The sequence below is a fragment of the Pteropus alecto genome, unplaced genomic scaffold, assembly GCF_000325575.1.
Source record: "Pteropus alecto unplaced genomic scaffold, ASM32557v1 scaffold155, whole genome shotgun sequence".
NCBI classification, from domain to species: Eukaryota; Metazoa; Chordata; class Mammalia; order Chiroptera; family Pteropodidae; genus Pteropus; species Pteropus alecto.
The window spans coordinates 21,269,640-21,281,877 of record NW_006438113.1 but is presented as its reverse complement, the minus strand read 5'-3'; the positions used below and the strand labels follow the sequence as shown (position 1 = coordinate 21,281,877).

Sequence of the window (12,238 nt, the reverse complement as noted above, 5' to 3'; positions counted from 1 at the left end):
CAGAATAATAACGCGAAGAGGAAATGAGAATCTGCTTCATCTTTTATGCTCCTCTTCATGCTGTGCACGTGCCACTGCTACAATCCAGTCCTTGGATTAGCAGCTACTCCCACAAGAGTGAAGATTTTCATTCCTAGTGTACATTTAAATTCAAACATTCAGAACATATCTTTTTTCTGGGCTTACATATTATTCTAAAGAAAAGTGGAAGAACTAAGGAAAATCTCACCCATTCATTACCCCTGTTAGCCATAATTCTCAATATTATATTGCTTCACTCCATTAGAAACACGACACTGCAATTGGAAGGTTTGATGATTCTTCAATTCAGTGATTTGGGCTCAGTCCAATGTTTCGAGAGAATTTATTTTTATAACTATTAGAAGGAGGCAAAGTATTTCCCTGTAACCACCGAGCTCCATCAAGCAAAGAAGTCTTCTGCACTATGTCTATGGTTTTATACTTTGCACCAAGCATCCAACTCATTGATCAGTTACACATTTTATGCTTTAATGACACATTTTGTGATATTCTTTATACCAAAGGGAATTTCTGGATATCATGCACTAAATTACACCATAATTTTTTTTTTTTTGGTAGGGGGGTGGGTTGGAAAGGACAGGGTGGTAAGGTAAAAGTTGCATTCACTCATAATTCTGACACCAATTCAGGGGCCATGACCATTTTCTTAGTTTTCTTTTAGCTCCTCTTAGTCCTTTCCGTTCCTCTGTTTACCATCCTTATGCTCTCTTTCATAAAGCAGAGAAAAGTACCCTCTTTCTTCTATCAAAAGTCGAGGAAGACGAGCTACCTATACCTTAATTGATATTACTCTAAAAGTAGCAACACTTTTCATAAGTGGGAAAATTCAACTGACTTAGCACACACCTGACCTAATAACTCACATTTTCCCCAAACAAGTCCTTAGAGGCCAGAATCGGATGGGAGTCCACCTGCCCAGAGTACCTCTGGCCTAAAGTAGCTGGTCCATTGACCCTGTCCAAAGCTTAAGGATATTGCCTGAGAGTCTCAGCCAGCTACCCAGTGAGGGCTTTGTTAGAAGTATTCCAAGGAAGACTTCTAACTAGGAAATTTACTTGTATTGAAAAACCACCTAGTTACACACATGCATACCTTCCCTGCTTTGTAGTTTAAAGGGGAGTTAATTTCAGCCTTTATGATTTTGGGAAAATCATATGCTAGAGGGAAAAACTGACATCTGCAACAACATTCATGAGTATAATACAGCTTCATTTCTCTTATGCTCCCCGTTTTGTGTCTGAATATAAAAGGTCCCTCGTAGTCAAGGAGCCAGACTCCAGATTCTGCTAAGACCACTGGAGCTAAGTAGTAATTTCCGTCTGCACACTTTAGATGTTGTGTTGGCTCACGGAAACCAGAATTCAGAAGAGGTGGGAAAAACCAAAGTTGTGGCTCTTTGACAAATTTTCAATAATCCCTAAACTCAAGTCACTATGAGTAATGGGAAATAGCTAGAAGTGATTCACTAATTTGAAAATCATCTTTTGTATAAATATTTCTCTGATGGTTAAAGTGGCACTGCTAAGTCAAACACAGTGCTGCTCTCATACTCTTAGTTCCCCATTGGTGGAGGGGTTATCTTGAGGGATGCAGTGATCCCCAGAGGTGAGACGTGATACCCATAAGAATGAGGGAAGGAGAGAGAGGAAGGAGGGGCAGAAAGAGAGATAATATGAATGGATAAACTGAATGAATCTATAGCTTGGTACTTGCAAGCCAGTTAACAATGAACCAAAACAATCACTGATATAAGAAAGAGTTTAACCAGTCTAGTGAAGACCAGCCTTAGAACTGATATTTAACAAAGGGCAGGGGGAGTGGGCAGAGGGAGGGAGAGAGAAGGGAAAGGAGGAAATGAATCAGTAAACAAATGCTACCTCAAGAAGGTAGGAAGATGCAATTCTTTCAAAATGGGAAGAAAAAGATTCAGGACTAAGATATAATGACCTACCTACATAAAGGAAAATGAGGTGACACTGAACTTACTTTATCATCCTTTCTACCATCCTACATATATAAAAGTAAATATTTTCTCTTTTGAGCACAGATTTAAAGCAATATCTTACATTATCTCCTAGCATAATTAACAAAGTGAAATCAAGGTCTTTAAAGACAAGCAATAGATATTTCTAAATAAAAAAATAGTTAACGGCTTAAAAAAAAACTGTTTTGAAGCCATGATCTAGGGGTGTTTGGGCCTCATATCTTTAAGTATGCACAATATATTAGATTTCATGATAAAGTTTTCTTGCAGGCAATTTTTCTTTTGTCACTGGTTTTCAAATGACCTCCAAATTCAGATTGTATTGAAAAAAATGCCTCTTCTTATAAAAATCCACATAAATTAGTAAATGTGTTAGAAAACTCACTCATTCCAGGCTCAGTCAAGTAGCTGTAGCGCTTACGTAAAGCTAAAGATGCAAAGCTCTGTCGTCTATCTGCTTTCTCGGTCTGAAAAAGAAAAACAAGGACCATGTCCAACTTCCCTGTGACATTTTCACAGTTTAGAAACGTTTTGTAGAATGTTATGTTGATATCTTGTTTATCCTTATTTTTCTTCTTATGGATTTGATTTTCCTTGTGAAAATGTGATTCTACAACCCCACCTCAATGTCTCAAACAAATAACCATCATTTATCAAATATATGAGCACCAACACAGCAGACTACAGGGAACTACAAATAAAAGACGAGCATTACAGAGACTTCTGATGCTGAGCAGTAAATTTTCCCGAATTCACTCATATTGAAAGCACATATATCACAATGTACACTCACTCTATGTGAGTACATTCCAGGGAAAAAGGCACACAAAGTTTATTATTCTGATTACTGCTGTTGTTTCTGTATGTTAATAGGCTTAAAGTATAGATGAGGAGATGCAAAACAGGTTAATGGCTTTATTAGGAATAATGTTACTGAGTCTTAAGCCTGCTAATTCTATTTATTATTATTGAGGTGTGAGTTAAAAATCCAATTATCATCTAACTTGAAGAAATGTTAGGAAATAACTTATAAGGAAAAATCCAATCAAAGCTTAATTGAACTATACCCGTAAAAATTGGCCAAGATATATTTCTCTAAATATAAAGTGTTTATCAATAGCCATGGAGCACGTATTTATTTACATTACATAAAACATAAGTTGATTTGTATAATAAAATTTCGTATATTACTCATGATCTTGATTTAAAAGTTGTAACATAATTGATACTAAGTGAAACTATGCACAAATGTATATTTATTTATATATGCCAATTATCACATTTAAAAATGTTTAAAGATTTTTAGTCCATCTTTTTAAATCATTAGCTGGATTATGATTTTACTGAATGTACTGAGGTACTCATGTATATGCGGAGGAAGAGTGACAATTCTTTAAGAAAAATATTTGCCCTCTACCTCACTTAATTTAGGATCTGCAAAAATGTAATACATTTCCCACACTTCAGCCCTCTGCAATTTCTTTTACACAGATTCAATTTCTATTCTATCTCTGATAAGAGTAAAAGCAGAAGTATTCATATTACCTCATCATCTTGATCTGACTCTGTCTCCTTTTGGTTCCAAGATGCATTGCAGAGACAAGGAATATTATAATGGACAGCAGGGAAAAGAATATCAGGATATGAAAAGGACTCAGTAGGGAGCACAAAATGCAAGCTGATTTAGAAGGCAAAGCAAATCAAAAGAAGCCAACGAAAAATATCAAGAGCCGTACATCCATGGCAAATTAATGTGATGTTATTTGAAAGCATAAAAATCTATGCACTACCAGCAGAAGCAGAAGCAATAAACAGAGGACTCCATCATACAAACCATAAAAATTAGACACCACAGTAACAAGACTTAGTCAATCTACACAAAAAGACTAATAAAACTTGAGTTTCAAGAGCTTTAATCATGTTACAAAGCATTCCTTAATTGCATACCAAGGGCCCACTTCTTCAAGACCAGGGAAAGAAAGTTAAAATAAACCAGTATTAAAAGATACCTTTTTATGTGCTGGTAGAGTGATATTTAAGTTGCAAACAGCTGTTTGAGGCAGTCCTTTTGTTGTCTTTGGTTCTTTCAGAAAAGACAGACGACCACAGGGCTCTTGGCTGGTGTCTCTAATCTAGAAGAATTTATGTAGTTGACAGTTATGGAAAGACTTTTCTGAGGATTCCTGTCTGTACAAGAGTTAAGCATGTTTGTTTTATGGAGCCCTTTAAGAGGCAGGAAAAGGGGAAAAGATGATGATAACAATTACATGTCAACAAAGGTGGTCACATTTAAACTCAGCAAGATTTAGAATGTCCAATTCCTAGTCTAAACACAGGACTGTTGTGTCTGCTTCTCTTATCCCGACAATCCATGTACAGTCTGAGTAATGTGCATTTTCTTCCTGTCTAATAATTTCGTTTTTTCAAAGCCTCAGTTTTAGCAACAATAATAGCAGCAAGTAATAATGACAATAAAACAACTGTCCTATGTCCTTCCGTTCTCTGAGAGGGAAGATGGTCTCTCCAGAATGTCCCTGGGCTCCATCAGAAATGAAAATGAAACCTGAATACTGAATTTCAGTTTCATCCATTATATGATTACTGAGCGTTAACCAGATATGATGCATGTAATTATTCTAGATTGTTTGGTCTTATAAACATTTGCTTAAACATAAATGATTAGCTGTCTAAAAGGTAAAGACTCTTTTAACAAATTATAAAGCTTTCCTAGCTGGAAAGTACACTCAGATAGAACTAGGACAAAATCTGACCTTGTTCTTATGAATTTGAGTTTGGTGAGATATTTCAAACTGAATAAATCATTAGAATCTTTTCTTTTAATTCTCTAAGAGCATTTAAAAAAAAAATTCACGGAGTCTCTGTTGAAGATGATTTACCTTGATGGAAAATGGCAGTCTATTTTCTTTGAAAGCATAAAAGTTAAAAACAAGTTGCTGTCCTCCTTTGGTAAGTGGGGCCAGATTTCCATAACAATCAACATAAATAGGTTTTCCTTCTAGAACCTTTTAGAGAAAAAAATACATAATTTAATGTTAATTTTAATTGAAAAAATTTTGAGATTTGAAGTCACATAACATTAAAATAATGACATGTTTCTATGTCACATTTATCTCCGTATTAGGAAATTATTTTTATGGTTCCATATGCCATAAAAATAACTCCATTGGCTCACAATTCAGTAACTGTGATTGGAAACTATATCATGGACATATACAAGACATAATTATATATTTCTATTCTAGCAACTTCAAACATGTTTGAGAAAGGTTTATTCAGATAGACTTCAAAAGGTTTGTTTGTCTGTTCGTTTTTTTTGACTCTTACCTGATGGCTGGGTTTGAAAAAGGAAAATCATGGTGATGTGTATAGACAGTGACCATGAAAATAAGATACCTCAAGTAGCTTTTGGAAAATGGAGACCATGACTTCGATTCATTAGTACTACATTTTAACCAACTAAGATCACCTCAAAAACACTTAAAATAATTTAGGAATGAATCTATATCAAAATTTTTAAGCAAAAACTAAAATTAATAATGTACTTGACATTTATAGTGAGTGTAATTATGGTCTCAAAATAAAACCCCGCATTTGGGGAATAGAATTGAATGAACTCGTTCTGAATGAGGTACCTCAATATCTTTGCTTCTTGCAACTTCCTCAAAATTCTCTTGCTGCTCTAAAGTTTTGTCCACTTTGTCATCTGTCATGCAGAAACATCGCAGGGAGGACTCTACAGGATCATTCATTTTGGCAAAAACAACAAACTTGGCCATATATGGAACACATATTAATTCTCTGTACAGTTGCGTGGCTAACCCCACAGTTTCTAAAACTTGATGGCAGTCTGCAAGCCAAAATCTGATAAAAACAAAATGAAACCAAAACAAAAGTATGAAAATGAAGTGATTTAAATGTTAAATCTCTAAATAAAATCACCATTAGCAAAATTAGAGTATAAAGGGAACTAAACCAAAACATTAACTTGTTCATCTAAACAAACAAGGATGTTTACTCTGTTTATCAAACACGGAAAATTCTACATTTATTATTTGTTGTAATTTTGCTAAAAAAGTGCTAAGAATTTTTTTCCCTTTCTTTCTTATTACTCTCTTACACATACTCATGATAATAAGCCTTCCTTTCTACTCCTGCTTATGAGTTTTTAATCTATTACTTTACCATTGAAAGGAGTAGTAATTTTATGGGAGAAAAATCCTATCAGTATTTATGAATAACAGTTGCTAAGGACTTCTACTGGAGGAATAAAGTTTAGCTTTTTGTGAGAACTGGATACAATGACTTATCTCAGTGAATTTTAAATTTCTGAGTTAGATCCAACTTTACCACCAAAATTGTAAAAAAAATACCATTTTGGTATTGAACACAACTGTCTTTACTTTCCAAAAGGTAATAAAACTAATTCCTTAGTGCTTTTTGAATCCTTTATTTCCATACCTGGCTGAAACATTGGTTGTAAAAGAGACACAGTCCTTTATAAATGTCAAAGGAGTAGTTCCTGTGATGTCTTCCCACTGAGCAGGTGAGGTGCCTCCTGAGAGAACAACAGCATATATGTCAACTTTATTATGGGAGATGCTCCCTGTAATATTTGCATCATCATCCTGTTCTCACATAGCCAGTAACTTGCAAAACTTTGACACTTTCGATTAATGACATGTACTAAAGGTAGCTTTCCTCTCTATTCACCTTTTATACTTTTAAAGGCTTATAGTGATCTCCTTCTAAGATATTATTAGATTTCTTAAAAATTTACTTTTCTGTTTCTCTGGGTACTAATGAATGGCTTACAATTGGAGTAACCATAGTTTATGAGTGCATTTTATAAGTGCAAAGATTTGTCATCTCAGATAGACAATATAATTCTTTTATTTTTTAAGTTTTAAAATGGCAAAAACTATTAAGAAAGTTAGAAAGTAGCTTGTTTGTACTGCCTGAATCAATGTTCCAGGGCAAAAGGGGGAATCGGTCATTAAAATTACTCTTAAAAACAAAATAAAACAAAACCCCCCAAAAAACAACCTGGACTCCAGGTGCTCATCACAAAATGTATTCTCCTAAACCTTGAATATTTAGTCTATCAGGTTACACTCATTAAGGGAGTAGGTGAGAGGAAGCATGAACTCTGCTTCTGCTCTCCCTTACTTCGGTGCTGTGTGGGAGCTCTGTTCCCCGCAAAGTCCACCCAATTTCCTATAGTCTAAAGGGTGTTGCTGGGTCTGTCACCTCTATCTAGGTCAATGAGAGATTACCTAAATGCTCCAGCAGATTCAATAATACCTCAATAACCTTAAAAGATGCCATTATTAGTATTAAACTTAATAGCATGAAAATGATATTACTGAATTTTAAATGAGCCATGATATCAACACCTTAAAGAAATGATTACAGGGAGAACAGAAATGAAGTGACGGACAAGTAAAAAATAAAAATCGTTCTTTTATGCAGAATGTTGGCATGGAAGTTTCAAAGACTTTATATCTTTGTACGGAATAGAAAGTACAGCAACAACTTAACCACACCTGTAATGCTACAGAGAAGGCGCAGATTGGGTGTTGTATCCCCTTTGTATCCGTTGGATACACCTTCTCCTGAGGGTGGGGGCACTGGAATGGTCATTGTGATAGGTTTATGGAATTTCCTTCTTCTTGGTTCCACAGTGACAATTGGGCTAAAGGTTGCTTTGTTTCCAAGGACCTTTTTCACAATTTCATCTGGAACAGGCTGAGCCTAGAGAAGAGAAAGGACCTTACGTGAAAGTGGGCATTTTTCTCTTAACGCAGTTGCCTTTTTTGAAAGTTGACTCTTTACATGAAGAGGAAAAAACCAAAAAACACAACCAATAAAATGTCTTTCCTCTTCATCTTTTCTCACCATTTCAGGAAGGCATAAAAAAACAAATAAACAAACCCCCAAACAACCTGTCGCTGTAGCAGGAATCAATTGGCCTGAGTATTTTCCCCAGTAGACCACAGAAGTGTGAAAGAAGGAATCGAATCTCACAGCAGAGGAGCCTCTCAGTCTAATCCAACATAAAGGACAACAAATGCTGAGTCCAATATATTTTAAACCTATGCAAGATATTCAGTAAAACATTAAAAAGGCAACCTGTCTCCATGTAAAAATTGAAGTTTTCAGAGTTAAGGAACCAAAAAGCACTCGTGATTTGAAAGGATTTCAGTTCTAGCCTACCAAGCCTAACTTCTTCCTTTGGTCTCTTTGCTATTTGGTAAAATATTCAATATGGGAGACAGTTGAAGGGAACTTCATACCACTGAAATGTAAGGGAGCTTTAGCTCCGAGTGTTTACTGAAGGCATTTCCAGGACTAGGAGTGCTCGGCTCTTAAAAATCCAACTGCTCGGGCATGAGAAGCCAGCCTCAGAAGCAGAACATGAACTTTCAGTAAAACTATTAATTACTATATTAATTAACAACATAAATTAAGTTATTTCAGGTTACTTTTCTTATTTGATAAGAAAAAAGAGTGCTGGTTCGGTCTAACTGAATTGCGTAAATACACGAAAGACCATTCATTCTTGCCAAGATTTTCAGTCAGCTTTCCAAACCAAAACAAATTCCAACTGGTTTGGATAAAACCCAGCATTGACAAGTTACTTAAACCAAAATTTGAAAGCTTGCAAGTTTCACTATTGCTGATTTTTTATGAGGTAGCATATTATAAACCAAATCAAATATGGGTTGTTCTTTTAATGGTATATTTGCTCTTTGGTGCTTCTGTTGCTATACATACTGAGACCAATAATGTAGAGTTAAAAAAAAACTGGTTTGGATAAAACCCAGCATTGACAAATTACTTAAACCAAAATTTGAAAGCTTGCAAGTTTCACTATTGCTGATTTTTTATGAGGTAGCATATTATAAACCAAATCAAATATGGGTTGTTCTTTTAATGGTATATTTGCTCTTTGATGCTTCTGTTGCTATACATACTGAGACCAATAACGTAGAGTTAAAAAAAAGAGATCTTTCATCAGAAACTAGCTTTTACACAGAAACTCCCCAAATATGTATCTTTCAAATATAAGCAATTAAGCTAACTTGCAATTCTTTCCATTTGAAATACTGATTCCCAAATACTTGGGAATCAATATTTACTCATTCCCAAAATGGCCTAATGCTTTGATTAGCAATGTCATTAAGATGAATTATGACAACTGTTTCTAGAGCAAAACTTGCTTACACGCTCTCTCCATGTACTAAGGAAAACAACTTTTGTGAACATTACCTGGAGGCCCACTCGAATTCTTTTGGTTAAAGCACCCTCTGGGAAAGAAGCCTGGACGAGGGGCACAGTGGTGCTGCTCAGAATTCCACCCTCAGGACCAATCTGGTTGCTTTCCTGCTTAATCCGTGAAACCACTGCAAAATACTGGGGGAAATCCTTAGTGATAATCCTGCAGATACGCTTTTTCCCTAGCTCTTCTGGGCTATCCAGTTCTGAAAAGACAAATGAATGAAAAAGCTGTGAGAATAAGATGATTTACACAATACCTTGAGATGAACTGATATGTAATTCTGATAGTTAAAATTATTTATATTCAGTAGTCTAAGCAGAGTTTTAATGATAAATAGAAAACTATAGTGAGCTTAAAATAATATCAAGCTTTGCAAAAATATTATAAAGGTATTTACATCAGTATTTGTAGAAAAATATTTCTACTGAAGAGAAACGTCTTTAAAAACTGACATTTTACCATATATGGACAAGCTTCTACTCTTTAAGAAGGAATACTTCATCTTGTGATTATCTACAATAATCTTCCCTCAAGCTGCCAAAACTAGGAATGAGTCAGAAAAAAGTAGGGCCCCCACAAGAAAGTGAAACAGGACTTACATATGTCTGAAAGGCTCTTAAACTTAATTTAAAAACCTCTTTCATTTTTTTTTAATTACCCAAGTGATTTAGTAACACCATCACCAATTTCTGCCTCCCACCAATGGCCCTCCTATGTCAACTCAGCCTTTCTACATATAGATACATCTTCTTCCCTTCTGTCTACCTTCAAACATACTTCTTGCCCTGCAGTCCTAACTCTTGGAAAGACAGTTTGTTCAGTCCTCCAGTTCAATAGCTTTGATTCATTCTCCTGTACTTTGTACTTCACATCTAAAGGTCAACATCCAGTTGACTCTATGTGCATTGGAATGGCTTGCTCTCCTGCCACCCCCTTGTTCAGGCCCTACTACGGCTTGCCTGGATTACTGAGACCGCCTCCTACCATTTCCACCACTACCTCCCCTTACTCCAGACCATCCCCTATAGTGCAGTCAGATGCATCTTCTTTCAAAAGCCAGAATTTATACAGCATTTTGGTAGGTTTCATTAAAATAAATGATTTTAAAAAGCATATGAAATACTATTTGAGACTAGCCAAGAGCATTCCAGAAAAGTAGATTTGTGAGGGAGAATTTATCTTATAAGATTTAAAAACTTACCCACAAGCATCATAATAAAACAGTTATATATACAGACATATAAGAATATAATACGTATATTATATATATGAATAGACAAATAGGTCAAGGGGACAAGAATAGAGAATCATGAAATAGATTCAAATTTCGGTATGTGTACACATACACACATATTACATATACACATAGAGTATATATGTAAGTCCATACATATCTACTTTTATATGCGTATTATGTTTTTAAATGAATATATTTAAATCAAAGTCATATATTTAAACTTCAAATCAATGGGGGAAAGATGGCTTTCTTAAAAGATGGTGTTGACATAATTGAAATCAAAGTCATATATTTAAACTTCAAATCAATGGGGGAAAGAATAAAAGATGGTGTTGACATAATTGAAACTCTATTTGGAAGAACAAAGCTAAATCAGTACACACACACACACACACATAATTGAAACTCTATTTGGAAGAACAAAGCTAAATCAGTACACACACACACACACACACACAAATTCCAGCTGGACAAGAGACTTAATGATTTAAAAAAATTAAGATATTTTATACCCCTACTCCCCCAAATAATCAAGAGACTATATATATTCTGGCCTCAGAAGAAAATTTCCTACTAAAAATGGAAAACTCAGAAGTCTAATACAGCAGTTTTGACTATACAAAAGTGGAAAGCTTTCTATGACAAAAACAGTAAATTTGAAAGACAAAAGGTAGACTGGAAAGATAATAAGCCACACATACATGACAAATAAAGGATTAATATGCTCAATACTAATGGCAGTTACAAGTTGATAAGATGAGAAACGCAAGAGAAAATGGCAAAATGTTACAAACAGGTAATTCACAGAAGCTGAAAAATGGTCAACGAACATATATTAAAATGTTCAAACCTGATAATTTACAGGGAAATTCCAATTAAAACAAGATGCCATCTCTTTCTATACCCATTTCTTGGTAAGACTAAAGACTGATAACATCTTGTCCAGAGAAAATTTCGGGAGTTTTCATTCATTGCAGGTGAGGTGTGAATGACAACAATCTTTTGACAATGCAATTGGGCATCATCTATTCAAAACGAAAATGTGCCTATCACTTCACCCAGCAATTCCATTTTCTGACATCTTTCTTACAAGCACATGCTAAGCATCATTGCTTGTAATGACTAAAACTTGAAGGAGCCTGCATGCCCATCAATAAGGGAATGGTTAGATGAAAAGTCATGGTTCACTCACACTCTAGACACTCCTGCAGCTAGGCAATAGGATGATTCTGATTCATTCATTTTCCATGTATTTACTAAGGACCCACTACGTGCAAGCACTGGTCAAATCACTGCAGATATAGTAGAGAGCAAACTAAAGACATTGCTTACATGGAGATTACCTTCTAATGGTGGGGGGGACACACCATTAAACAAATAAGTAAAAAACAGAGGAGAGGAAATAGAATGTGACTAAGGAGGGGAAATGAGGAGGAGAGGTTATTATTTAAATGGATGATCAGGAAATACCTCTCTGAGGAGGTAACAGAGGAGGTATCGGAGGGAAGCAGGGAGTCGGGCAGGTAGTGACTGACTACTGTGTAAAGTGTATAAAGTGAGGACAGAAGCAAGACATGAAGCGATATGCATAATATGAACCTTTTAGGGGGGAAAATGTAAGCTACACATTTGTATATTTTTATAAGGAAAATCTGTAAGAGAAACACTCTAGGCC

At 35.3% G+C, this 12,238-nt stretch overlaps 1 protein-coding gene across 3 annotated transcripts in view; it reads right to left on the bottom strand.

The window, feature by feature from the left end:
* The window catches only part of ANK3 (ankyrin 3), a 556,993-nt gene that overhangs the window by 30,858 nt on the left and 513,897 nt on the right, over positions 1 to 12,238 (bottom strand). For all 3 annotated transcript variants that reach the window (XM_025049361.1, XM_025049362.1, XM_025049363.1), the window contains 7 exons: positions 9,317 to 9,528; positions 7,591 to 7,798; positions 6,506 to 6,602; positions 5,680 to 5,908; positions 4,924 to 5,049; positions 4,036 to 4,158; positions 2,412 to 2,493 (listed from right to left, as the gene is read on the bottom strand). In XM_025049361.1, coding sequence (XP_024905129.1) covers positions 2,412 to 2,493; positions 4,036 to 4,158; positions 4,924 to 5,049; positions 5,680 to 5,908; positions 6,506 to 6,602; positions 7,591 to 7,798; positions 9,317 to 9,528 — 1,077 coding nt within the window. The remainder of the gene's footprint in view (positions 1 to 2,411; positions 2,494 to 4,035; positions 4,159 to 4,923; positions 5,050 to 5,679; positions 5,909 to 6,505; positions 6,603 to 7,590; positions 7,799 to 9,316; positions 9,529 to 12,238) is intronic.